Here is a 27973-nt window from a genome sequence, read left to right on the forward strand (position 1 = left end):
AAGGTTGCTCTTTCATAGCTCAGGAGATTTGACAGAGTTCTCAATTGTGTTTCATTTAAGTATCAACTTAGTCTCCGATGTTTCTTCCATAACTGAAGGATAATATAATGACATGTTCCAGGTTTAAACAGGATATCTTTTCTCTTGATCTTTCATTTTTTCTATCTTTAGCACCCTGTGGAAAAAAGTGAGAAATGGAAACTAATAATGCTGGTGTATGTGTGTGTTTGTGTCTGCAAAAGATATGAAAGGATTATCGTGTGAGTCAGTGAATAAGCCAGTTATAGTGTGTGTGCGTAAGTCTGTGTTGATGCACTCGGGAACATTATGCTTCTGGTATTATGTACACGTGAAGATTATACTCTACGGACGAGGAACAGCAGACATACACACAGATTTATATCAACACGCTGCAGGTGAGTATCTTTCTGTTCTGAAACCAAAATGATCTACAGAGATACTTTCTTAGAATTACAAAGTTAATTTTGAATATTGAAGGTAGATGGTTGACTACCTTTGCTAAACTGTGTATGTGTGTTTCAGAAGAATGTGTAGTCTGGATGAGATTCCATTAAAGGTTGCTCTGGATTGCGTGGAGATAAGTTTGAGCGAGAAGGATCCTGTTGGAGATCCTGAAATGAAGGTCCCAGATTGCACCCAAATATTGCATGATACAAAGGTCAGATTACAAATGACATCAGACGTTGCGGAATTTATTATTATAAAACACAAGTAAATATATGTTTAAAAATAACAATTATAGAATGAATTCTCATGTTTTGTCTTAAATGGCATTAATTAAGATCTATAGTGCTGCTATATAGATTAATTTTATTTCAATTCTTCTTTCTCTTAATGCTTGCGTATGTGTTATTTTTGTTGCTTACTTCATGCTTATTCCCAATATTAAAAAAGAAATAAGTAGATAAAGCAATAAATGACTTAATACAAATACTTTTTAATTAGATATACTGATTTTTTTACTAAATTATTACTTTCTCAATTTTTTTATTTTATTTACATTTTTTTACGCATGAAGTATTTTTGTGTATTTTTTCACATTTTATTTTATATTTAATATTTATTTGACCATTTATTTTCCTATTATTGCATTTATTTATGTATTTATTTATTTATATTCTATATATACAGTATATATATATTTTTTTTTTATTGCACATTTCATCCTCCATAGTATATGCATAACATCTAAAATAGATTGTCTATGCATCTTTACCTGCAATTTTCACACATAATTGTTGTTGTGTTTGCCAGTATTCATTTACTCTCGAAAAACGGATCATGGCCGCATGTGAAGAACTGCAGCGGAAGAACAGAAAGGCCAAAAAACTCCCCCAGAGTGTGTGTCCCACCTGTCCGCCGTATTGGCTGATGTTCAGCAGCCCGCAGCAGAGTCGTGTGGGCCGTTCCGGAAGCAGAGAATCATGGGAACTGGGCCCACGTCCCCACAGTTCAAGCCTGAATGCTGCTGACTCAAATAGACTCCGCCCACTCCGGGTGGCCCAGTTTCTCATCTCTACCTCGGACTTCGAGGGCGGGTACAGCGAAGACGACGAGGGGTCATCCACTGAGGAAGATGCTTCTCGTAGCAAAAAAAGACCACAGAGTAGTGGGCCACAGTCCAAAGCTCACATCCAGCGAGTCTCCACCCCTCAAGGGTGGAGACATAAGGGCAGTTGTGGCCTAATGGTTAGAGAGTCGGACTCGTGACCAGAAGGTTGCCGGTTCGATTCCCAGGGCCGGCGGGTAACAACTGAGGTGCCCTTGAGCAAGGCACCTGACCCCTACTTGCTCCCCGGGCGCTGCAGTGATAGCTGCCCACTGCTCCGGGGGTATGTGTGTTCACTACTCTCTGGATGGGTTAAATGGCAGAGGTCACATTTCGTTGCCTTGTACCTTCGTACATGTGCAATGACAATAAATTGAATCTAAATCTAAATCTAAATCTCAAGTGACCCGTCCTGGTGGCTCCTCAACCCGCCCAAGCTCCGCCTCTGCTTTGAAGGAAACACGGAAGCCCCTCCCCCAGACGCCGGAGGGCATTCCTCACACTTCCAGAGCCCCCCGCAGGAAACCTGCTGCCATGAGAACCAGCGGGCGTCGGAGCTCACACACCCAACTGCAGCAAAGACCCTCATCCGCAGGACCGCTGCCCTCCACACGGCAACAAAAACCCACCTCACATGTAACACAAACACACTGTTAATCCACAGAAATGTACAATGTAAGATCGCTGGGTGTTGACTGTGTTTTAATGCAATAGGGTGTGCGTCCACGGACGTCTGCGGGGCTACAGGATGCTTCTGCGGATCTCCTCTGCGCTTTGAGTGAGGAAGAGAGAGATCTTCTCGAAGCTGTTACAAAGCACGGATACACACTGCACACCGCCATAATGGCCCTGCAGAGGACCGGACCGAAAAGCCCTGACCAGGTACCACACACAAACACATACACATACAGTATACGCACACACTCTCTCATCCGTCTTTGTCTACAGATTTTGAGTTACCTGACATCATGTGACCGTCTTTGTCGACTGGGTTATGAGAAGACCCAGGTGGAAGAAGCTCTGGAGATGTTTCCGAACTGTGAGAGCAAAGTAAGATTCACACGCCCAATAGGAACTCACCTGCACCAAACTTCAGCATATCCTGGAGCAAATTGTGTATTTTTGGATGTTTCCTCCATATTACTTGTTTCTTTCAGGCTGCAGAGTTCCTGTTTTTGCTTGCTCAGTTCTGCGAGATGGGTTTCCAGCAGAGCACCATTAAAGAAGTTCTGCTGGTGCATGAGAACCATAAAGAGAGCGCTCTGGAAGAACTTATGACCCGCAGCGGCTGAGATGACACTTGAGGATCATCAGCCGCAATGAACCATCACCTTCGTGAAAAAATAATACCATCAAATCTGAACTTTATGAATGAATGCCTAGCTGAAGACTATGAATAAATACTTCTGTTTCATGAGTGTTTAAATGACTCTTCATCTCTTTGAATCAACCAATAAATATACAATAGATATAGTCTCTGTATCATTTTAATTATTACAAAAAATCTGTATTCTCATCGCTACGAATGAATAAATGAATCATTAAAGGGTTAGGTAACACAGCAAAGAAAAATATGTTAAGATTGACTCAATTCTGTGGAACAACAGGTTTTAAAGAATAATGGCAATGCTTGCATAAAAAAAACTCAATGTATACCATGATGTCTGTTTGAATACTCGATTCTGATTGGCTGGAGGGTGTGCATTAAAACCCTTTAACGCACGGCTAGCTGTGGATTATCCTTTATATGTTTCACAGATTAAAGAAAATTGAGTGTGTTTGAACATGGCTTTTTATCTTTACAGATGCATAATGATTTTTAGTGCTATGAAGTAAATATATCCTCATGAGCATGAATGCATCTTAAATAAGAAAATGCTTTATTTGATCACTTTTGTTTATTGTTGATTAACTGTAGATCAGACTCAGTTATGATGGTGATTAATCAGCTAGGTGTTGATCTATTGATCAGACTTAAACATGACTGTATTAACCGTATTTCCAATCATCACTTAAAACTGATGTGTGGAAAAAATTTCCATAAAATATATGTGAAAGGATTCATCATACAAGAAAACATTTAGTGTTATTACCAACAACACAAAGTGTTCAAACCATTATCAACCAGCTGCTTACCAATAAAACCAGTGCAAAATTACATTTTGTAAAGTGCTTTCTAGAATTCGTTTTTTCCTTCATATCACCACTATACCATCCAGAAAAACCCACCAATACAACTCCCATTAGAACCATCAAAGCAGTTTCGTCAAATGTAAAGAAGAGCTTTTGCTTTGTCAACGTACAGAAAAAATTAGTTGGATATTTTTATATAAAAATGATTTCATCTAATATATAACGTATTCTTGATTTATTTGTATTCAAACGAATTATTTAAAATATGAATAGATTAAGTTTCGGTGACGAAGCTTGTGAAACTGGCCGCTGATCGGCTCTCAATGCGTCAAATCAGCTGGTTTAAATCGTCAGCCAATCAGATAGCTAGAACAGTTCCTATAGCTGATGTCAGCCTATCAGCGGGTTTACCGCTGTTGCTTAGCTTGTTCTGAGCCAATCAGGAATCAGAGGCGTTTCCGTGCGGCGTTTGAATTTTTAGTCAGTAGTTTCTAGCCCAGCGTCTGATTATCGTGGAATAAAGCGAAGAATAAACTTTATGAAATTATAATAACATTCAGCGGAGGTTGAAATCTCAGTGATCTGAGATCTGCGGCGACAGAACAAAATGAGGAAGAGGTAAGCGAGAGTTTGAATGAGTGTGTATGTATAAAGTTACTGATGCATGAAAACACAAATGGTTGTGTGTAGGTTCGGTCGTTTCAGTGCGAAACGACTTTAATTTGGATTTAACCAGAGAATAAATAATCGAGGTTTTCATTATTTTGTTTGTTATCAGTGTTGTTTCATTGATTATTTTGAATATGTCGTCTGGATATGGCATTTGCATTTGAGATATAAAGCTGCTGTTGATTTAACGTTACAGAGATGGTTTATTTTGTTAATAAAAGTAACAATGTTGTTGTATAATATATAATTACTGTTAGTAATACAGATCAGACGAGAATCAGAGATAACCTTACGGCTGCATGATCAATAAAGCAACGTACCATCACGATGTGCTTTAAAATTCTTGAATTACGTACAGTCAATTTAAACTATATTACAATATTTAACTGAAGATACATATGAAAATTAAATAAACCGTATAAGTTACATGTTTCGCATTCTTTCTGATACCGTTTTCCACACGTCATACCACGCGCGTGCATGTGTGCGCACAGGCACTAACATTCACGTGCCATTCATACTAATATCCTCATCGACCTAGAAGATACGTGATTTCGAAGTATTAAAATCATTTGATTTTTTAGTTCAAGTTTCATGCTTTCATAAAGGTTTTTCTTTCAATGTAATAATCTACACAAGCCTATATAGAAAATTATAACCCAATATAAAATCAGTTGACGTCTATGAAATGCCTCACTAATTTAATAAAAACATGTGTGATGCAGTGAGATCCACGCTGCAGAGTCTGTATCATGTCTCAACAAGGCTCTCTGCGAGCTGAAGGACATCTGGGAGGAGATCGGGATCCCAGAAGACCAGAGATTCCAGCGCACGGATGCCGTTCACATGCACATCAAGGTGGGTATAAGTCACTTAAGTTTCTCTATGACTGTGGACTCGAGAATGGAGTTACGAACGTCACATCTTTATCACAGAACCTTCTGGCCATGATGATCACAGAGGAGGAGGGCCTAAAGAAACGCTTGTTGGTCAGTATCGAAGCGTGCAGGGCAGAGATGATCACTCTGTGTGATGAACTCCAGCTGCCTGTATGTCAGGTAAGTAAATGCGATCCGTCTTTTGAGTAAAAGCATGAAGTCTGGTCCACATTGTTTGAATTCTTGTATTCGGGTTGGCCTTCGGGACCAAAAGAACCAGTTGGAGGAGTTAGTATTTGTTAAAGCAAGTGTGTGTGTTTGGTAGGCGGAAGATGGCCTCACCATGCTGCAGCTGGAGAAACATCTGCGCACACAGGTGAAGGCCATGCTGAAGGAGAAGAGCGTGCGTCAGAGCGAGCTCAAGAATCTCATTCAAGTAGACCAGGATCTGTGCGATATGCTGTGCGAAGATCTTTTCCCCATCCACCCCGAACGGATTCCTTCACACCAGCAGCTGGAGAACTACAGGCGGCACATCGCCACGCGTAGCCTGGAGAAGGTACGAAGCACCAACATCTTAAAAATAAGGTCTTGGAAGTGTGTCCGTGTCGCAAAGTTTAGTCTTTACGGTCATGCGTGTTTACAGGAGCAACGTCACACTGAGTTTGTGGAGATGAGGCGTCAGATCACAGCGTTGATGGAGGATCTGGAACAGCCTCCAGATAGCACCTTTGAGAAGGATGCTGTGTGTGATGATGAAGAAGCTTTCTGTCTCTCTGTAGAAAACATCAACTCTCTCAAAGTGCTGCTGCATCAGGTACACACCCATTGTTGGCCAACAACCGTGTCGTCCTCAAGCGGGCGTCTTTGAGCCTTTAAAAAGGATCCGTTGAGCTGTTGTCAGGTTTGCTGATGTTTGGTTTTGGATCGTGAGTTAAACCTGCGTGTGCTTTATTTCAGCTGGAGACTCGTAAAGCAGAGACGGACGCGCTGTGCGTGTCCATCCGTGGTCGTATTGAGGAGTTGTGGGGGATGTTGGAGATCCCTGATGAACAGAGAGAGAGTCTCATTCACCAAACACACACCAGCACAAAGAGCAGTCTGAATACAGTGAGTGTACGCAAACACACACACGACACCCGTCACGAATGTAGGTCATGCTGTTCATTTGAAATTCTTTGGTGTAACCGTGCCTGTTTCTCTTTCTTCACAGCTGCAGGCAGAGCTTCAGCGTTTGGAGGACCTGAAAAAGAAAAACATTGAGCGTGTTATTCGCACGATCAGATCAGAGATCGTAAAGTTTTGGGAGAAATGTTACTACAGCCCGGAGCAGAGACAAGCCTTTACTTCCTACTATAGTGGTAGGCTAAGGGCTAGATTCTTGATTTTATTAGAGCTTTTACATACTTTTAAAATCATTTCACAACTACTGTAGTCATAAAATCTACTGTCATTTCAACAATGGATCCTTTACACATTTGACCACTAAATAAAGCCATCGATTTACTTAAAAGGCTTTAGGTGGGAAAGCAATTATTCTTACAATTTGTAAAATATAACTTGATTTCACATGATAGATCTACTGTACATTGCCTTTTCTAGCACAAGGGCTTGTGGGTAATTTTTTGCTAAAGAGTAAAAAAAGATGCTCTCGCTCTTCAAAATGGCGTACTTTCAATTTGGATTTTGGCAAAGTCTTTCAAATGTATGCTGGTTGACACTTGTTTGTTCTGTGCTTTTAGGTGATATGGATGAGGATTTGTTGCGTGATCATGAGCATGAACTGGAGCATCTGAAACTGGATTATAATGAACACGGGGAGTTATATGATGCCGTTTCCACCTGGAGCACCAACTGGACTCTTTATCAAGAACTGGAGGTAAAAAAAAATCGTGTTACTTAAGGCAAATTTTAGTTTAGTTTATAGCTGTTACAAAACAAAAAGGTGTTTTTAACACTTTCGCTTTTATCACTTTAGCTATTACAATAATATTGTGTATTGTATGGTCAAAGGTGCGATCCAATTTTTTGTTAAAAATAAAACAAAAGCTGTAAATCTCTGGTTAATTGACACGACTTCCAAATAAAAGAATAAAGTAACCTGCAATGTTGCGTTATGAACAGAGATGGCGATAGAGGGCCAAAAGTTACGGTTTGCAGCTCTTTATTTCTATTGTGTACTTTATTTTAAGTTTTAAATCTTACAGTATACTGTAGCAACCAATTAGCATCCCGGATGAAGAATATTGATTTTACTCTTGTTCTCCAATCAGAAAAAAGCCACAGACCCATCCCGCTTCAACAACCGTGGTGGAAACCTGCTGAAGGAGGAGAAACAGAGGATGGATCTGCAGAAGAGTCTTCCGAAGGTTTGATCCGAGCGTCACACACACACGCAAATGTTCCAGTTGACTCGGATAGCTCGTATGCTAATGTTTCTCTGTGTTTTGATCGGTCAGCTGGAGAAGAGTCTGAAAGCTCAGATCGACCAATGGGAAGGAGTGTACGGTAAGGAGTTCCGCGTGAACGGGCAGCCGTTCCTGCAGTATGTAGAGGATCAATGGAATCAACACCGCATGGAGAAAGAGAGAGAGAAACAAGAACGAGTATGATCTTCATTTCTTTATAAAGTTATTTCCGTCAACTTTTTTTGTATTTCGGGAAGCTCTAACTTTGTGTTTTGCACTGTGCAGCAAATGAAGAAAGTGAAACAGACGGAGGAAGATCTGCTGTATGGCACGGTTATCAGAACCCCCACTAAGAGAAGACTCGCTGCCACACCGACACCGGGCAAAACACGCAAGGTACTTGCATAATGTAGATATTTACGTTTAAAGAACAGTTTGTTGAAATTTGAAGATGGCGTGTGTTTGGAGATTTTGAAAGGTCAACCAGAAGCCAAAAATCTTAACATGAACATTGAATCACAAGTAGTTATGTGTTCTCCTTCAGCTGATCTCAACGTCTAGCATGTGTAGCTCCACCCCCAACACGACGCTCCGTTCCATTTGCTCCTCCCCCTCTTTGAGACCACCCCTTTCCTCCAGCAAGGTGAGTTGAACCTCACGACTATAAATGATGTTATTCTAAAGCGGATGATCATTGTAAACCGCTCTTCTGCCTCTAGCTGGGCCTACGGACGCCCGCTCGTGGTCGAACCCCTCGCGGTCTGGAGAGGAATAAGGAGAATATGTCACAGCTTAGCGGAGCTTTGCGCACGATGACCGCCAGTCCTAACAGAAACTACTCCATCACATCTGTGGCTTCATCCTATTCTGAGTTTGCGGTACGTTCTTCATCACCATCATCATCCTAAAAGACCTTCAGTTAACAGTTTAGATACAAGCAGCCGAAAAAAGATGGAATGGGCATTGAATTAGTGTACCTGAAGGTATAATTCTGCCTTCTCTTGTAGAATTATTCTGAATCCACTGCCGTGTCCAGGTCTGTATGGCTATTGTTCATTATACAACACACTAACATGTTCCTCTCTGTCTCTGCTAATCGTACTAATGGCGGAGGGTCTGTTTGTGTGCGAGCATTTGGGCTCCTGGAGTTAAAGGACAGGAAGTTATTGTGCTCTGACAATCTATTTCCTATCCCTGTATTCCTGTTTGTGCACAAGGGAAAAAAAATAAAAAGACAATTTCACAACTAGCGGCCACATTTGCGACGTCTCGGGGAAGCCCAGTCCTTTTCAGAAACTAAATGTAGCTCAAATTGCACTTAAAACACTTTCATAGTTGCTTTAGCTGCTGCGCATGTGCGAATGTTCATAGCACTCCGTCTTGTTAACATCTGAAATCTTTTGTTGGTTATAATTTGATAAACGTGGCCTATCTTGGTTGTCCTGGTTTTGTTCACATTAAAGGGGTCATATGGCGCGAATGCGTGTTTTTCTGTATTATACACGTAAAATTGCAAAAATTTAAGTGTCGGAAAAAAGATGCATTCTATCCATTCTAAGCGAATGCTCACCCAGACCTGCCTGAAACGCCTTGTGTAGCCACACCCCCACAAATCTACGTCAGTTCGTGGTATGATTTGACTAAGACCGCCCAAATGTGTACGCAAGTAAGGTTGGCGTACCTGTCAGTACAATTGCTTTGGAACCTGATGTTCAAATATGGTAAGAGGCGTTACATTTCCATCACACGCTTGCAGTATTCGACCAATCACTACGCACTGGTTAACTGGCCAATCATAGCACACCTCGCTTTTCAGAGCCATGAGCTTTGTCAAAAATCTGCGCGTTTCAGAGAGGCGGGGCAAAGAGGAGATACAAACATGCGCGGTATGTGGAAAATACAGCGTTTTTCAACCTAAATCGTGTATACACATTGCATCACATCTAAAACAAACCATAATATTAGTTTTCGCCGTGTCATAGGACCCCTTTAAGATTTTGAGACATTTTTTGACCTTGTTCAAACTTTTAGGCATAAAGAACCAAAAAGATTGCGACCTCATATCAATTTACATTTGCTTTTTTACAGCGGGAGCTCTCAGGCGCCTCTAAATCCAAAGTCAAGACTGGATTTTTGAACTCCACCCACACGCACTGAATACTGGCGGACCGAACCAGTTCTGCTGGTTTTTAAAAGCTTTTTTGAATTTACTGAATGTAAATCGTCTTGAATTTGTTGCAGAATTGTAAATATTTTAGCTCTGCGTTTTGCCCTTTTCTCTTTAGCTTTTTCCCTTTATTTAACTCCTACATTTTGATTGAATATTTTGTTTTGCGCTTGTCTGATGATATTACGTAATGCAGTTTTTATAAAAACTCATTTAACACTGATTTTATGGCTCTCAGCCATTCTCTTTTATACTCTATTCTGTATTTTGTTATTTCACAGCGACACTAACTTCACTCCTGTAGCATCCCTGCTACCTGTCTGGTTGGCAGCTTGTAAATAAATGTTCGTTTTCATGGGATGTTTTGTGTTTGTTTGTTATTTTCTGGGGGTTTTTATAATCATTATAATAAAGAGTGACATTATAATCATTCAAAGGTTATTCATCAAACTACTGTGGTGAATGTAAATCTTGATAGCATTTGTCCAATGAAGGTATAGAAATATAAACCTAGGAATGGTGAATTAATTCAAATTTACATGCAAACCTAAAGTTTTAATTAATTGTGTTATTTATAATTGCAAGTGACTGAAAAGTACAACGGTTTGGTATTGATGCGAGTCCTGAAATTGTACTCCTAAATAATGGCAGGATTTAAAGCAATGTAACCCAAAAATGAAACTTCTGTCGTCGTTTATTCTCCATCATGTGGTTTTCTGGAACACAAGATATTTTAAGAAATATGTCTCAGTGGTTTTGTTTCTTTGTGTGCTGTGCAGAAAAAAGAAAGTGATACAGGAAATGATGAAAGAATACTAGTTTCTTTTACTTCTAAGACGAGTATATATTGTTGGACTGAATAAAGCCGCTGTTGGTGTTTTCATTTCTGGCCACTTGAGGGCGTTCGTGAGACAATCAGATTAGAAACATTTACGTTTAACTCGTATAAATGTAGTTTTAGTACCCAGTCACGCATACAAGAGGTAACATCATTACATATCAGACAGTTTATGATGCTATTTTGTTACTATAATACATGTTTTGGTATAGTTGTTACCACATTTGTGATTTCATATGTAAGATTTCGGTTTAATTTTAACCATAAATTATAAATATAAAACTACCATCTGATCTATGTTCAAGTTTATTCAAGTACCTCGGCTTGGTAAAAAAAAAACACGATTCCTTCACGATGCGATTTTTTTACAGAATGAATTGAGGAAAATTTCAAATGAACAACTGCCCTTTTATTATTTCTCTAATGCTGCACAATTCTTTGTCAAATAAAAATATATTTTATGTCAAAGAACAAAACTAAATTGCAAATCAAATAAAAAATGAATAATACAAAAGTCTCTTATAATATAAACAAACTAAGACTTTGTCTGTGCTTTTCCTAACTTTTACTTTATAAGACATATCAGCATATCCACGTTTACCAAGTTTGCAGAGAAACAGCGGCCCCTGCTGTTCAAAACATGTACTGCAATTTTTATAACGTCTCAACCGACTTGAATCGGCACATATTATAATCGATTTTCAACCGGCTCACGGTGAATCGTTACATCCCTATACATGAATATTGTAATCATTCAGTTTAATGGTATTCTGGCCATCTGGTACCTTTACTGTCCATCCTGCTGAAAAACATCACAGAGATTCTAATTGATTTTAATGGAAATTGTATTAGTTTTGATGAAAGCTATAATGGATTGTAATGTGTTAGGTTCTGTTGGTGTTTTATCTGGCGGATTGAAACTGATAGAACACCATTAGGCCTAAATTAATGCTAAACAGCCGATTGTTCATATTGGAATTTGTCTGTTGTCTATTTCTTCCGGCAGAGATATATTACTGTTTTATCGTTTTATGTCAAATTATCCATAAATTCCGTTTTATGTTGTTTTTAAGTTGTTATTATTAAAAACGGCACTTTTTGTCTCGAAGTAAATAAATATAAATACGTCTTTTGGCAACGCGTTTGACTTTACGTGCGGCGCCGCACAATTAGATTTAATTGAAGATTAGTCTGCGCGCGCCCTCGCGTGTTTGCGTGCGCGCGTGTGTGTTGTTGGTGCTGAAGTTGCATTGCAGGGGTGGGACTCCTGCATTCACATTTTCTTCATCATGCGCAGCGGAAAACACACACACTTCAGATCTAAAAACACATATCTGATCTGACCCGAGCACACACGCGCATCTATCAGATCTAATCGGATCGTGCACACGCATCTGATGCTTTAGTGCATGATAATTGATGGATGAAAGTGTGCATGAGCACGAGAGGGAGAAACAGAGACTCCTAAAGGTAAGCACAGAGATAAGCGCTTATAATCGCATGTGTTTTAGAGTATGTATGATCTCTCATAGTCATACAGTTGCGATGTAATTATCATTTGCATTCATATTTAGTGATGTTGTCGTAACGCGTGTCTGGGTTGTTTAATGATGTTGCGATATTTCGTCAATGGGTGAGCAATTGAGATCGTGATGTTGTGCAATATTGTCGTTTATTTCTGTCTGTTGGAGCTGAAGTTCGGCCCGTTCACGTGCTGGTACTGATGCAGTGCGCGTGCCCGCGGCCAGCTGGTTGTCATGGTCACCGTAATGAGCCCCTCTTGGGGGGGGGTGTTGGTCGTTAATTTAACACCCAAGGGTCAAATAAAACCCACTGCAGCCCTTTAAACTACAGTGATGAAATGAAAAGTCCAGTGTGTGTGTGTCTGTGTGATGTGTGTAAGTGCACGTGTTGTGTTCTGATTTATGTCTGTTGTAAGTCAGCTGTGCATGCTTTGTGTTAATTCTCTGTTGTATGTTTGTTGTGCGCCTATTTTGTGGTCTATTGTGCATCAGTTCTGTGTGTCTGTTGAGTGCACATACTTTACTTTGTTGTGTGTTATTTATGTGCCTGTGTGTTGTGTTGTGTTCTGGACTGGTATATGTCTGTTTTGTGTATTTGATTTGTGTTGATGTTTGTTTTTTTGTACTATATGTGTTGTGTGTGTTGTGCTGTCTTGTTCATTAGTTGTGTTGTGTTGTGTTGTGTTGTGTTGTGTTGTGTGTGTGCGTGCGTGCGTGCGTGCGTGTGCGTGTGTGTGTGTGTGTGTGTGTTGTGCTATTATGTAAATAAGCTTTTTTGTGTGTTGTGTTCTGTTGTTTTTCTGTTATTTATATATATATATGTGTGTGTGTGTGTCTCTCTGTGTGTTTTGTCTTGTTTGTGTTTTGCATCTCCCTGTTGTGTGTCTTTGTTGTATGTTATGCATCTCTCTGTGTCTATACTGCGCTCTTCTGTGTATCTGATACGTGTCTTTTCTTCCATCTTGTGTTTGTTGTGCATCTGTTTTGTGTCCCTGTTGTGTTCTGGTGTGTCATTTGTGCGCTCTGTTGCATGACTGTTATGTGTGTGTGTTGTTCTTTTAAAGCTATAAACCCCAAAGTACTTGCGCAGAGACTCGGGGTCTGCTGTCGGGTCTCTGAGCGCTTTTTTCTGCAGGAGGCATCTGACTCCCTGATGTGCGCTTGTGTTTCAGCGAAAGTGTTATTACGAGTCATTCTGGAGATTAAAAGCACACTTGATTTATTAGCGTTTGCTTCCTTCAGACCTGCGCGGAGAGAAGCTGACAGTGCAGACTTCACCCCCCACCGGCCCTCCGCAGCACCACTTCTGTTGTAAAAGAGCCACTATTTCATCTCCAGTGAATGCAGCGCTGTCCGGCGGAAAATAATCATTCCTGAATTATTAGTGAGACGGGATCGCTCAAAGCATCTTGATTAGCTCTGGTGATTTAGGGGCAGTGTCGCAAAACTCCAGATGGACTCCAACAACCGGTTGTGTAGTTACGGGCACTTGTCATTTCAGACCTCGTTGGCTTTTCAGATGATCAAATTCATCATGTTTTCCGGCTTTCTATATTTGGTTTTGGATGTTTCTTGCGTAGATGTTGACCAGATTTGAATCAAGAGCTTTAAGATGAATCATTCATCCAAAAATAAAAATCCGGTCATCATTTACACTTGACTGAGGATGTGGTTGACGAATTTCTATTCACTTTTATTAATTTCATGAAAGCAGAGTAAACGTAAACGTTCTGTCTTGTTTTGTTTCAGAAAACATCAAGGTTTAAAATGTGACAGGATATTTTATATTTGGTAAAATGACGTCCTTAACCGAGGCTTACACATACACCTTAAAGTGATACTTCACCCAAAAATGAAAATTGTGTCATCATTTACTCACCCTCAGATGGTTCCAAACCTATATCATTTTTTGTTTTGTTCTGCTGAACACACAGGAAGATATCGGGAAGATTGTTAAATCTCACCCACCATTTACTGCCATAGTAGTTATTTTCTCTACTATGGCAGTGAATGGTGGGCGAGATCTGACATTCTTCCAAATTTCTTCCTGTGTGTTCAACAGAACAAAGAAATCTATACAGGTTTGGAACCATCTGAGGGTGAGAAATGATGACAGAATTTTCATTTTTAGGTGAAGTATCACTTTAACCAGACTCTCAGTTATTCTGGAAACCCCTGATAAAAAAAGCTACATGATTCTATGATTCTCCAAGAGATGAAGGTTTATAGTGTGCCATTTGGGAAATTATTTTTGGATATTGGCTTCACCATCCAGACAGCATCACAGCGTTCTGTGTTCCAAGCTCTGTGTGTGTGTGTGTGCGTGTGCGTGTGTGTGTGTGTGTGTGTGTGTGTGCATCCATCTGTGTTCCTGTAGTTATTACAGACAGAGCGTGGGCAGTCACACACACACTAGCTGTGGAAAATTTATTTGATTTTACTGACAGTGCGACTTCAACACAAGTTCATTAAAGTGACTGCACACACACACACACACACACACACACACACACACACGATAGACATCTGAAACCTAAAGGCTGAGGTAGGTAATTATGTAATGTGTGTATTATGTGTGTCAATGAATGTATACAAAAGTCTGTTTTGTGTGCGTGTGTGTGTGTGTGTTAATGAATGTATATGAATGTGTGTGTCAGTCTGTTTTGTGTGTGTGTGTGCGTGCGTGCGTGCGTGCGTGCGTGCATGCGTGCGTGCGTGCGTGTGTGTGTGTGTGTGTGAGCGTGCACACGCTTGTGTCAGTCTGTGTTTGTGTGTATTAGTCTATGTTTGTCATATTAGTCTGTTTTGTATGTGTGAGAGTCAGTTTGTGTTTGTGAAATCAATGTATGTGTTTGAGTGGGTCTGTGTGTGAGTGTGTGTGTGTATATCCTTGTGTGTGAATGAATCTATATTATGTACGTAAGTCTGTTTGTGTGTAAGAGTCTGTGTGTGTGTGAGTCTCTGCGTGTGCGAGTGTGTAAGTCGGTGTGTGTTTCTCTGTGTGTGCGTGTGTGTGTGTGTGTGTGTGTGTGTGTGTGTGTGTGTGCGAGTGTGTGAGTCTATGTGTGTGCGAGATTGTAAGTCGGTGTGTGTTTCTCTGTGTGTGTGTGTGCGAGTGTGTGCGTCTCTGTGTGTGTGTGTGTGTGTGTGTGTGTGTGTGTGTGTGTGTGTGTGTGTGTGTGTGTGTGTGCGAGTGTGTGTGTGTGTGTGTGTGTGTGTGTGTGTGTGTGTGTGTGTGTGTGTGTGTGTGTGTGTGTGTGTGTGTGTGTGTGTGTGTGTGTGTGTGTGTGTGTGTGTGTGTGCGAGTGTGTAAATCGGTGTGTGTGTGTATAAGTCTGTTTGCGTGTGTTCGCGGCGTTCCGCTCTTAGCTGCTTTAATTGGCTGCTTGTCATAATCTCTGCAGAACTTTCATTTGATTACCCACAAGTCCCGGCTGACTCACACCACACACGCCTCTCACTGTGTTTACTTTTAGACCAAACATGATACTTCCTGTCTGAAGTGTCTCTCGCTGGATTTGATATATAACACAGTTGCTGCATTCATTACCTCTACAGAAATGTACCATGGTAACCATAGTGTCAGCCAACCTGAACCATTATTAAACAACACAACTGTAGCAACTTCTTATTAACACACATTGATGTCAAAAAGGAAATTACAAAGAGATCCATCAATTCATCTGTTATCCAATCTCGCTGATCTTCTGAAGGGCCACGGGAGAGCTGGAGTCTATCCCAGAATCTTGACACACACACACTTCCACACTTACAGAGAGAGCATAAAATATTATTTTCCTAATGTAGATTACCATGTTTTTTTTACATGATACCGTAGTAATACCGTGTTTCTTTTAACGTGCATTTTGGAAGTACTGTACCATGCAAATAAGTGAATATTACTGTACCATTGGTATGATCATAGTGCTATTTATAATGGGGCTGCTTATATTTGTATATTAGAAAAGCTTGCCGAAACTTTTATCGCTTTATAATCAATGTCTTAAAAAATGACTGTAAATATCATAGCAGAATGTTGTGGCGGTGACTTGGCACAGACGAAAATATGAAAACCTAGTTCTGGTTTAATAGTTGAAAAATGCAATATCCATATACTTTTTAAGATGATTGTAGTAAATGTGTTGTGTGTTTCAGGTGGCAGTATGTCTGTGCAGGGTCAGGATATTTCAGAATATCGTCTGAGCGGTAAGAAGAACACATTCATGTGTGGCAGTTTTAATATGAATTCATCTGATTTTATTTCTGTGTGTGTGTGTGTGTCAGTGGTGTTGGATCCTCCTGGCTGGGAGGTGTGTTTGTATGTGTTCGGGTTCTTGGTTCTGTTTGCTGTGGTCATAGCGAATCTGTGGAAATTATATAAATCCGGCTCCTTCCCGACTCCATCTCCGTTTCCCAACTTCAACTACCGGTACCTGCAGGAAAAATATGGCTCGTCCAACTCAGAGATCAGACAGAAGGTAATAAAACTCGTTCTTGAAGGAACAGTTCATCCGGAACAAAAATTGAGTCATTATTATTATTATTATTATTAATAATAATTATATATATTACATCTTTTTATCATTTAGATATAAAAACGATGCTGTCTAGATGATAATGTCTAGAATAATCGAGTATAAAATTGATTCTTTAAAGGAAAACGAAGACAAAAAGTTGATATGCTAAAAAGTCAGTAGCTTGAAATCCCTGTCATTAAAAATTTTAAATGTTTTGCCTTTTCTTTCTTGACATTTTTTATGTGATGTTAAAATGTATTTATGTTTAATAATTATGTTCTGTTATTTGAATAAAAAGTTTAGCTCAAAATAACTACAAAGAAAGAGAAAATAATAAATCTTAATTGATTTTTGTAATCCTCAACTTCACTGAAAAAAGGGTTTCATTCAACCAATTAAAATATTTTAGGGTAAGGATTCACATCTAAATTTTATAACTTGAGCCAATTAAAAATATATACCTTTTCTTTATTATTTTTCATTGGCTTAAGTTATAAAATATAGATGTGAATCCTTACCCTAAAATGTTTTAATTGGTTGAATGAAACCCTTTTTTCAGTGTTGTTGACGAACATGCTTTATGTCATCTTTTTTGTCCCATGAAGCGTGTTGCAGCGAACAATCAGCGGAGGGTGTCCTCAGCGAGTCGGAAACCCAGTCTCCAGCTGTTGGACACCCCCGATGGGTTTCGAGACCTGGGAACATTGGAGCTGATGAGCCGAGAGCTGGATCCCAGCGGCACCCTGAATCGCTCCATGTCCTCCGAATCGCTATGTTCCATCTCATCTGTCGCTCAAACCTTCGGCCATGACTTCACGGTGGGGCAGCTGGAGGTCACGCTGGAGCTGGACTCTCGGACCTCGTCTCTCATCGTCTCGCTGCACCAGGGTAAAGATCTGCTGGAGAAGGAGGAGGAGAACTTCCCCGGGTGCTACATCAGCGTCATGCTGGTTCCTCAGCAGATCAGTCTGGGGGCCACACAGGTATAAATCTGTAATCATACCTGTTTTTAATGATCTTATCAAAATCTTTAAACTGTGTTTGTCTCACTCTCGACTGCAGGTTCAGAGAAACGCCTTCACCGTGGTGTTCGATGAGCGCTTCTCTGTTCCATTTGAGTCTGTGAATCTGGAGGAGAACAGTCTGAGGTTCTCTACGTTCGGGGTAGATTCTGATGAGCGGAACATCAGTGCTGGAGAAGCAGAACTTAAACTGTCAGATCTGGATCTATCCTTCCGGCCGTTTAACGCCTGGCTCTACCTCCAGGACCTGAATAAGGTGCCATGAGCATAACTCCATTTAAATGAAACAAATGAATGAAAAAGAGAACCAGCATACGTGTGTGATTAGCTTTGAGGTCAAATATAGATCAAGCAGTTATTGTTTACTAAAACTATCGAAAAATTTCAACAAAAAAATCAAACGTTTCCTTAGCAATTAACAGAAATAAGTTTAATTTTGGCACTAAAATGTCAACCAATAAAAACTAACCAAAAACAACAATCATATATTGTAAAATTAATAATAAAACAATGCAAATAATAATGAATAATAAACAAAAATAATGTAAATAAATGAAATAAAAAGAAATTCAACTATACCAATGTAAAAAGTAAACTAGGGTTGTCAAACGATTAATCTTGGCCAGTAGAAATGTCTGTGTTTACATAACATCTGTCTGTGTACTATGCATATTCATTTTGTATTTATAAACATATACACATACATGTATATATTTAAGAAAAATATAAAATACAAAAATGTATAAATGTTCAATTATTGGTAAATATAAATAAATACATTTAAATATTTCCTAAATATATACATGTATATGTATGTTTTGTGTTTATAAACATGGACATTTATTATGTAAACACAAACGTTTATTCTGGATGTGATTAATCGCGATTAATCGTTTGACAGCCCTAAAATAAACAAATAAATAAAACGACAAAAGCACATAACAAAATTGCTAAAAATTAAATAAACTAAAATTGACATAAACTTAATAAACCTGAAGTATAAAAATAGAAGCAAACTCAAAATATGAATTCAAATACAATAAAACAGAAAATAAAACCATAAGAACTCAATATAGATATAGATGACAAAAAAATATCTTTTTAAAATGTATTTTTGAAGTGTAAGGCAGTCAAAAACATCTAAATATATTACGGTTTTGATCATTTTATCACTTTCTCACTATGCTTATCAATGTTATAAAGCAAAACATCACGAAAAACGTAAAAGTTGTAATCAGAGGCAAAGAAACGTTTAGACACTATTGCATAACCTACCTAAATTATTTGAAATGATATATATTTATTATATAAATATATTTACCTATAGATTGTCCTCAATTTATCTCATGGTTCATGGTTGAGAATGACTGTCATAATTGTGTTGCCGTCTGATCTGATGTCATTTTCCATTTGTCCTGTATGGGGCGGTGTTGCGTAACTGTTAAAGAGCAGGGATGAGAACCTATAGGTTACATGTTTTAAAATGGTCTCTTCTGTCTGGTTTCGCTCAGGCTGTGGATGCTGTTGGTGAGATACTGTTGTCTCTCAGCTATCTGCCCACTGCTGAGCGTCTCACCGTGGTCGTGGCCAAAGCAAAGAACCTGGTCTGGACTAATGGAAAGACCACGGCAGGTGTGAAACTGACCTGTGACTTATTTTGACATCTATTTAAAAACATGCACTCATCCAGAACGTTCTCTCTTTCTAACGTTAACAGATCCGTTTGTGAAAGTCTACCTTCTTCAAGATGGCAGAAAGATCAGTAAAAAGAAAACCTCCATAAAAAGAGATGACACAAACCCCATCTTCAATGAGGCCATGATCTTCTCAGTACCTGCCATCGTCCTACAGGTGAAAGCATGTATTTGTCCGTCTGTCTGTCTGTCGATTTATCTCTATTTTGTGAGTAAGATGGTTTGTGTTTTCTGCAGGAGCTTTCTCTGAGAGTGACGGTCGCTGAGAGCACAGAGGATGGGCGAGGTGAAAACGTAGGTCATGTGATCATTGGACCGGAGGCCAGTGGAATGGGAATAACCCACTGGAACCAGATGCTGGCCACCCTGCGGAAACCGGTTTCAATGTGGCACCCGCTCCGGAGGAACTAATTCTTGACCTTTGACCCCTAACCTCTGACTCTCGTCTGCATGGTGCCTAATGTCTAACAGTCTAAGACGTTTGAACCTTGATCAACCTTGAGTCCCAAAGCAACCGTGTGGTCTCACACACAGCAGATAGGGGACAGATGGATCCATAAAGGAGATGGAAATCATTTTAGTGGCTCAGGATGACTCGTCTGCTCCTGGAAGGGTCTATGAAATCCAGGTTTATTATCCAGGTTAAATCCATTTGTACATATTGATAACAGGGTGGCTGATAATCTTCTGCAGTTATGGGGCGGTGAGACGCAGGTAGCAGTAGCCACATACTGTCGTGCTAGATATTTAAAGCGTTAAAAGAATGAGAAAATTGTTTGGCTTTAAATATATTTTGAGGTGTTGAGTACTATTATTTTCTCAGCTTGAAAAAAAAGGCATACTAACAAAATTGGGGTTGTCTATCCCTTTTCTCAGGCAAGTGTAATGACACTTATTAGCCTAATGGTGGCGCCATTGAACAGCATTGATTTCTTTCCCTACAAGACGTTTTTCTTTCCCATTTTGGATTTGATGTCATTAAAAATCAAGCACCAAACTCTCATAAACTTTCAATAATGCATTCTACAACTAGGGGGCGCTGTGCAAGACCTTCATTATATGGAAAATATTTTATTAATCACTATTTATTTAAATACAAAAATTCAAAATTGAGCAGATGTGTTGTTTAGTGTGTTTGAAGAATGTTTTTGCCCATATAGATAATATACAATATACTATAAAAATGTGAAAACGATAAAGTAATGTATTTATAATTTTGCAAACATTTTGTAAGTGTGTTGTCCAACTGAAAAGGAGTGCAATCATTTTTATCAACATTTATTGTTGGACGTTAAATATACAGTAGTTATCTAAGTAAACATAGTAAAATTAAACCATATACTGTATGTAGCGAAAGTAACTACAAAACAATGTACAATACAATGACAGTAGAATAGTTTTAATTTTTTTCATTACAACACGTACTTTGTATTTTTGTACACATTACACTCCCCAACCCAAGCCATTCATATTTCCATATTCCAACAGAAAATTTTAAAAAAATGTTCAGACTGCCGCAATAATGAAACCTTCTGATGACAGAATGTACAAACTTCATACCAAAATCTGTGAATGACATCCTACCACAGCAAACACGTTTTTTCTTGCAGATCTCAGATCTCTTACAGATGCTGCTTCACTTTTACTAACAATATTTCAAGCTTGACACCATTGAACTTCATTCCGTGCCAAATTCACTCTAATAGAAGCAATATTCTCATTTGCAGTGGACATCTAATGTTGGTGAACTTTACAGATTTAAATGCTAAGACATACTTACAATGCATGCACATGTAATGTACGACATAATGCAATCAATTGAATTGTTTGAATAAAAATGCTTTGTGTGGTTTGTTTCATATTTTTTATTTGACCAAGAAACTTTGAATATTATATTATATATGTGCAAGAAAGGAATGTGTTTTATGTAAATATTATTAAAGGGATAGTTCACCCCAAAATGAAAATTCTGTCATAATTTACTCACTCTCATGTAATTTCAAACCTGTGTGGCTTTGTTTCTTCTGCAGAACACAAAAGAAGATATTTTGAAGAATGTTGGTAACACCCATTGACCATACTCCATACAATAGAAGTCAACGGGGACCGACGTTTTTTGGTTACCAACATTCTTCAAAATGTCTTCTTTTGTGTTCTGCAGAGGAAAGAATGTCATACAGGTTTGACATGACAAGAGGGTGAGTAAATGATGACGTTTTTTGGGGGCAGGGGGGCGGGTGGTGTTAATACAATGGAGCTACCAAATATCAAAATGTTAGAGAAATCTGTCATCAAAGAAAAAGCTAACAGAATCCATCACATACCTCTCTAACTTGATATAGAAATGCTTGAAATGTAAAATATGTTTAAAACAAAACAATGCAGAAACATATGAAGAATATATTCTGAAAGGAGGGGTTGTGTGAGGAGCTGCGTCTGTCATCCTGCCAGTGCCACCATGTTTAATTCAGACTGGCAGCGAGCTGGGGGTGGAGACCAGTGGAGGGTTGAAGTACAAAAAACGACCCCAATAAAAAGGCATACTTCAGTGCAGATTCAGTGTATGTTTGGGTCAGAGGATACAGTGTCTTTCTGTCAGAAACTCAGCAAGCTTCATAATGGCCGACAGAGAAAAGGCGACGGATCAGATGAAGCTGTGGAAGGAAGGTCGCGGCTCTCAGGTCTGATGCAGAATTAATATACGTTATTAAATTGAATGTGGGTTTTAAATCGTTATTTTCCCAGCTTGTACTAAACGCATGCATTGCGCAGTGAGAAATTGTGCTCAAGGTCGCGAGGTTTTCGTGCACAAACATGAAGTAATCCGAGTAAAAATGTGCAAAATGGACACTAAAAAGCGATTGGATGTTGCATTGTTATAAAACTGAATTCAGCTGTGAAATACAGAACCGTGATATTGAGATTGCAGTGACGACTGCATGTTGTGCAAAACCTCGCAGCAAGAACACGTGATGTTATTTAAGAACCATGTGTTTGATGTATGATATCGGATACGCATCGAGGCACCGACTGTTTATAATTTAGTCTGCAATTGCAAAAAATAATAGATTCGATATGGATATTGAACACGCGAAAGGGCTGATTTGAACTCTGAATCTTTTGAGAAAGGAAACACACAAACATTTAAAGGGTTTTCGAATGAGTTTCGCACAGAACGGTAGTTTATGTGGGTCGAGTTCAACCATTACGTTCTAAATGAGAGAAAGTGATATCCCGCCCCTCGACCGACGCCTCTCTAACGCGATTGGCCACTGACATTGCTGACACCGCTCTCAAGTAGCACCTGTCAAGGTGCACCTGCAGACATAGGCCTCCGTGCATTTATGCAACCAAGCCGTTCACCCAGTTTTTGTTCCGACAACAGTTGAACTTTAACCAGATAACAAGATGGTTATTTAATCACCATATTCAGGCCATTAGAACACCAAAGTCTTGTGAAATTATTGTTTTGTTATTTTAGTTTTATTTACACATTCAATAAACAACAATAGAAAATCACAAACATTTAAATGGGTTTAGTGTTTTTTTTATTGGTTTTAATGGAAACGTCAGTGGTTCTATTGGTGGGCTGTTACCTGGCAGGTGTAAACTGATAGAAACCTATTAAATCCTTCTGTAATGAAGCCCTATATAAGGTACATAAGTGTTTTTGTAATGTAAGCCATTAGGTTTGCATGTAAATAGCCATGAAATGCATTTTAGTTTTGGCTGCAAAAAGACATACATTTTTAGAAATTACATATTTTTAGCAGGTTTTTCCTGGCTCAAAATGAGGCGGAGGGCGGAGGTGGTGCCATCCTTATCTTGTACAAACACGCACGGGTGGGCGTACCGTACCTTTAAGTGACTTAACCAAACACTTTACATATCAAAACATAAAAATTTGATGAGAACGATGATTATTGAGTTATATAAAACATTACTTTTATTCAACCAAACAGAAATATTTTGCGTTTTATCCTTTTCAACTAACTTTTCAGCCCACAACAGCCAATTAAAGGGTAACTCCGGCCAAAAATGAAAATTCTGCCATTAATTACTCACCCTCAAGTAGTTTACCCTTTAAATGAACAAGTCTTACTAAATGAGCAAAGCTTATTCACATCCTGCGTTCTCTTGCGGTTTACTGAGCTTTGAATGATTCACTGAGCTCTATTATTCGCTAGTGACTAAAAAGTTTCAACAGATCAAATTTCAGATTCAAATTTGAGAAAACATTTAAGAAATGGATCGTACAACTGCAGTTACAAATGACAGTCTGTTGACACAATACACGCAGTGATTTTGGGAAGACACCCGACATAATTTTGGCGAGTCTGAGGCGGCACGAAATTTGACGGAGGCGGCCGCCTCCAATTTTTCTATGCAGGAAAAACCCTGTTTAGTAAAATTACGTTTTGTCATACTGTCATGTTATGGTTTTGTCTCAGCGGCAGGACGTCCTGACCACTGGAGCTGGTGTCCCGATCGGGGACAAACTAAATGAGATGACGGCCGGTCCGCGTGGACCCCTGCTGGTGCAGGACGTGGTGTTTACTGATGAGATGGCGCACTTTGACCGAGAGCGGATCCCAGAAAGAGTCGTGCATGCCAAAGGAGCAGGCCAGTGTGAACACACACACACACAATTTTAGTGTTTCTTGCACCACAATTGGGCTGAATCCATCAAAATAATTCAATAGCAACACAACTTATATAGCTTAATGTTATAGTAAAAGTAATCCTCTATTTACAGGAGCCTTTGGTTATTTTGAAGTGACCCATGACATCAGACGCTATTGCAAGGCCAAAGTGTTCGAGCATGTGGGAAAGACGACGCCCATCGCTGTGCGCTTCTCCACTGTGGGTACGTCTCCGTGTGATATTGTGACGTGAAAGATGATTGTTACATCACATAATGGGGTTCAGAGAATGCAATTCGAAATGCAACTGTGACACTATGAAATGGAGCCAGATGGTTTTGTAAGAGGGTAAAGAGCACACGCAGAAGGGTTGCAGAATCTCACGTGCATACATTCAAACTCACACTCCAGCTTAAATGAACTAAAGCAGGAAGAAGAATATTTATATCTCCTATCATACCCAGATGTTTTTTACACCCCCAGCACAAACGTACAGAATCATGTTCCTCTATGCAAGTATACAGTTAGCTTCTAGTTTTAATATGTGGTTTTGTTGTAGCGGGTGAGCTTGGGTCTGCAGATACGGTGCGAGACCCTCGAGGGTTTGCTGTGAAGTTTTACACTGACGAGGGAAACTGGGACCTTACTGGAAACAACACCCCCATCTTCTTTATCAGAGATGCTCTTCTGGTAAGAGACACGCGTGCAAATACACACTCACACGCAGTTGATCTATTTCGATGTTGTAATCCATCCTTATTTTGTTCAGTGTGTTAGTTTTACATTAGAACTATTAACCACAGTTTGAATTCAGGTTTTAAAAGTTTGTCCGTGTGTGTGTAGTTTCCATCCTTCATCCACACTCAGAAGCGGAATCCACAGACTCATCTGAAGGATCCAGATATGGTTTGGGATTTCTGGAGTCTGCGTCCAGAATCTTTACATCAGGTACAACTGACACCTCGCACACGCCTGCGTTCTGATGGTCTCAGAGAGCGTCTGGTTCATGTTTATATGTGTATGTGCAGGTGTCTTTTCTGTTCAGCGATCGGGGGATTCCTGACGGCTTCCGTTTTATGAACGGATATGGATCACACACCTTCAAACTCATCAACTCGGAGGGGAAACCTGTTTACTGTAAATTCCACTTCAAGGTAATTTTTGTGTGCATGTGTTTGTGCGCAAAAAGTAACAGCATCGCAGTCCTATATGCAAACTATGCAAAACTTTCTTTTTCAGACTGACCTGGGCATCAAGAATCTGACTGTTGAGGAGGCGGACCGCCTGGCTTCTACTGACCCAGATTACGCCATCAGAGATCTCTACAACGCCATTGCCAACGGCAGCTTCCCATCTTGGACATTCTACATCCAGGTCATGACCTTTGAGCAGGCCGAGAACTGGAAGTGGAACCCGTTTGATTTGACTAAGGTACCAGCATTGCGTCTGCTGACCTCCGAAGATAAACTGTGATAAAAAGAGATTTTCCCAATTTGTAAACAATGAAAAACACAGTTTGCAGGTATGACCAGTAAGGATGATTCGTGAATGATTGTGTTTCAGGTCTGGCCTCATACGGACTTCCCTCTGATTCCTGTGGGCCGCTTGGTGCTAAACCGAAACCCTTTGAACTATTTCGCTGAGGTCGAGCAGCTCGCATTCGATCCCAGTAACATGCCGCCTGGCGTCGAGCCCAGCCCGGACAAGATGCTGCAGGTATACTTTTATCATGAGTGTCTCTGAATGTAGTGAGTTTACTACTTAGAGTGTATTTTTAGGTGTCACAGGTGCGTTTGAACGCCCTTTTATTAGCCCAGAATGGGATTAAAGGAATAATGACTGCCTACATGACTAACCTACTAACACCAAGAAGTTCTAGAATGACTAAATATTGTTCATGTTTCTGCTTCAGGGCCGTCTTTTCTCTTACCCAGACACACATCGCCATCGACTCGGTGCCAATTACCTCCAGCTGCCTGTTAACTGCCCCTACCGTGCCCGCATTGCAAACTACCAGAGAGACGGCCCCATGTGCCTGAATGACAACCAGGGTAAGAGATTTATCATCAAAGCAAACATTACAGAATAATTATGTGGTTTTAATAAAAATGTGAATTAATACATGTGTAAATAAGATCCAAAGCCTTACACTGTATTGAACATGGACATGAAAGCCAATGCAGCGGCGTAATCCAACATCTGTGGGTTTTGGGTTATGTAAATGAGTGGTCTTGTTAAAAATGTGAACAAGCTCTTAGCCTCTTACTGTATTGAAATGTTAAACAGTTCCTGATTTATCCTGTAGGGGGAGCTCCCAACTACCACCCCAACAGCTTCAGCGCTCCAGATGCCCAGCCACGCTTCATGGAGTCCAAATATCAAGTGTCTCCTGATGTGGGCAGATACAACAGCGCAGACGATGACAATGTGACTCAGGTGTGTAAACAAAATGCGTGAGTTTAGACGCGCATGTTAAGCACTTGTGTGACATTTCTGCTCTGATCTGTTGCGCAGGTGCGTACGTTCTTCACTCAGGTGTTGAACGAAGCCGAGCGAGAGCGTCTGTGTCAGAATATGGCCGGACACCTAAAAGGAGCTCAGCTGTTCATTCAGAAACGCATGGTAGGGATCTTTAACGGGTCATTTAATGATGCTCAGACAAGTGTGTGGAGCCAATTTATAGCCTTATGTATTTTTGAATAAGAAGTCATTTCAATTTTGTAAAGTTGAACTCTTATAAATTATGGTTCAACTAGATGTATGCATTTTGTGTTTGTGCAGGTTCAGAACCTGATGGTTGTTCATCAGGATTACGGGACCCGTGTTCAGAATCTCCTGGATAAATACAACGCAGAAGGAAAGAAGGTAGAAAACACACACACTGAGTCACATACAGTTGTTTGTCGTTTTAGTGCATGGCATTCATTTCGACTCTCTGTTTGTCTAGAACACGATTCATGTTTATTCTCGTGGTGGAGCGTCCGCTGTGGCTGCAGCTTCCAAGATGTAAAATGCATTTATACAGCTTCCAAGATGTGTGCCTGTCTGCACACAAACACACCAAGCAGATACTTGTGCTCATACTAACAGAACACACATGAATACTTTGAATGCGCTGTCACTTTGCGCTGTAAGTCAAATGCATAAATGCAAATGTAATTAATGCATCAGATTTCTTAACGGAATAGTCTTGAGTTCAACCAATAAGAGGCCTTTAATGCACAAATCAGCATAAAAGCATGAAGTTTAACATAATTTGAATTTATTTCTTAGTTTTGATTTTGTGCAGAATAAGGAATAACCTAAAAAGTGAATGTTTGTTAACACAAATGTACATTTAGAATAAATTCTGTGTGAGCCTTTTGATTTTCTGTTGCATTACTGAATAAGTTCAATTAATTGCATGTCCGTTTTGCCTTAGCCGGACGTAATTTATTTCTCATGAAATGAATGTGAATATTTTTGTCATTTTATAATGTAACCAATGAAGTTTATAATAAACAATAAATTAATACATTTGAATATTTCATCTCTACGAGTTGTGGTTTCGTTTGAAATCTTGGTTGCTTCCTTTATTGCCGTTTGTGTTTTGGTTTATCATTATTCAATGTTTGAAGAACCTGAAAATCTTAAAACGTCATACATGCACACCCCAGTGATGCCCTCTCACAAACATTAGTGAGAATTGAGATCTACAGCAAAAGACACGATTATCAGTGACAATAGGATACAAAGGTATAATAGTGCTTATATTGGTTCTTATTTAGTCCTTAGGAAGTCATTTTGTCCTTTACACTTTGTTAACGGTTGAAAAGGATTAAGGAACCACGTTTTCAATGATGTCATGATCTTCTCATTACCTACCATCCTCCTGCAGGTAATGAATTTAATGATTATAATTGGAACTGTAT

At 39.6% G+C, this 27973-nt stretch overlaps 4 protein-coding genes across 5 annotated transcripts; all 4 read left to right on the top strand.

Moving 5' to 3' along the window:
• Positions 1-231: 231 nt before the first annotated feature.
• ubap1la (ubiquitin associated protein 1-like a) lies at positions 232-3559 on the top strand. The gene is made up of 7 exons (XM_057330119.1): positions 232-416; positions 544-679; positions 1276-1696; positions 1974-2206; positions 2285-2452; positions 2519-2620; positions 2728-3559. The coding sequence occupies exons 1-7, from the start codon at positions 328-330 to the stop codon at positions 2860-2862; spliced, it is 1284 nt and encodes a 427-aa protein (XP_057186102.1). The 5' UTR covers positions 232-327; the 3' UTR covers positions 2863-3559.
• Positions 3560-4112: 553 nt separating this feature from the next.
• Positions 4113-10433, top strand: prc1a (protein regulator of cytokinesis 1a). Of its 2 annotated transcripts, XM_057329853.1 has the most exons (15): positions 4113-4321; positions 5098-5230; positions 5308-5430; positions 5576-5809; positions 5897-6067; positions 6211-6360; positions 6464-6611; positions 6993-7129; positions 7524-7619; positions 7710-7856; positions 7944-8054; positions 8203-8301; positions 8378-8536; positions 8666-8694; positions 9747-10433. In XM_057329853.1, the coding sequence occupies exons 1-15, from the start codon at positions 4311-4313 to the stop codon at positions 9793-9795; spliced, it is 1797 nt and encodes a 598-aa protein (XP_057185836.1). In that variant the 5' UTR covers positions 4113-4310; the 3' UTR covers positions 9796-10433. The 2 variants fall into 2 exon arrangements, with proteins under 2 accessions (XP_057185836.1, XP_057185837.1); XM_057329854.1 differs by lacking the exon at positions 8666-8694 and having other exon boundaries at positions 4114-4321; positions 9747-10432.
• Positions 10434-11884: 1451 nt separating this feature from the next.
• Positions 11885-21268, top strand: syt12 (synaptotagmin XII). The gene is made up of 8 exons (XM_057330475.1): positions 11885-12133; positions 16342-16392; positions 16471-16664; positions 17309-17686; positions 17766-17981; positions 19237-19357; positions 19443-19576; positions 19657-21268. Exons 2-8 carry the CDS (start codon positions 16350-16352, stop codon positions 19828-19830), a joined length of 1260 nt encoding a protein of 419 aa, XP_057186458.1. The 5' UTR covers positions 11885-12133; positions 16342-16349; the 3' UTR covers positions 19831-21268.
• Positions 21269-21869: 601 nt separating this feature from the next.
• On the top strand, positions 21870-27586 carry LOC130552052 (catalase). The gene is made up of 13 exons (XM_057330133.1): positions 21870-22100; positions 23871-24042; positions 24176-24286; positions 24622-24752; positions 24906-25010; positions 25091-25216; positions 25302-25493; positions 25626-25778; positions 25975-26113; positions 26368-26498; positions 26577-26684; positions 26844-26927; positions 27010-27586. The coding sequence occupies exons 1-13, from the start codon at positions 22038-22040 to the stop codon at positions 27070-27072; spliced, it is 1578 nt and encodes a 525-aa protein (XP_057186116.1). The 5' UTR covers positions 21870-22037; the 3' UTR covers positions 27073-27586.
• Positions 27587-27973: the final 387 nt, after the last annotated feature.

Source organism: Triplophysa rosa, linkage group LG3 (genome assembly GCF_024868665.1).
Source record: "Triplophysa rosa linkage group LG3, Trosa_1v2, whole genome shotgun sequence".
NCBI lineage: Eukaryota > Metazoa > Chordata > Actinopteri > Cypriniformes > Nemacheilidae > Triplophysa > Triplophysa rosa.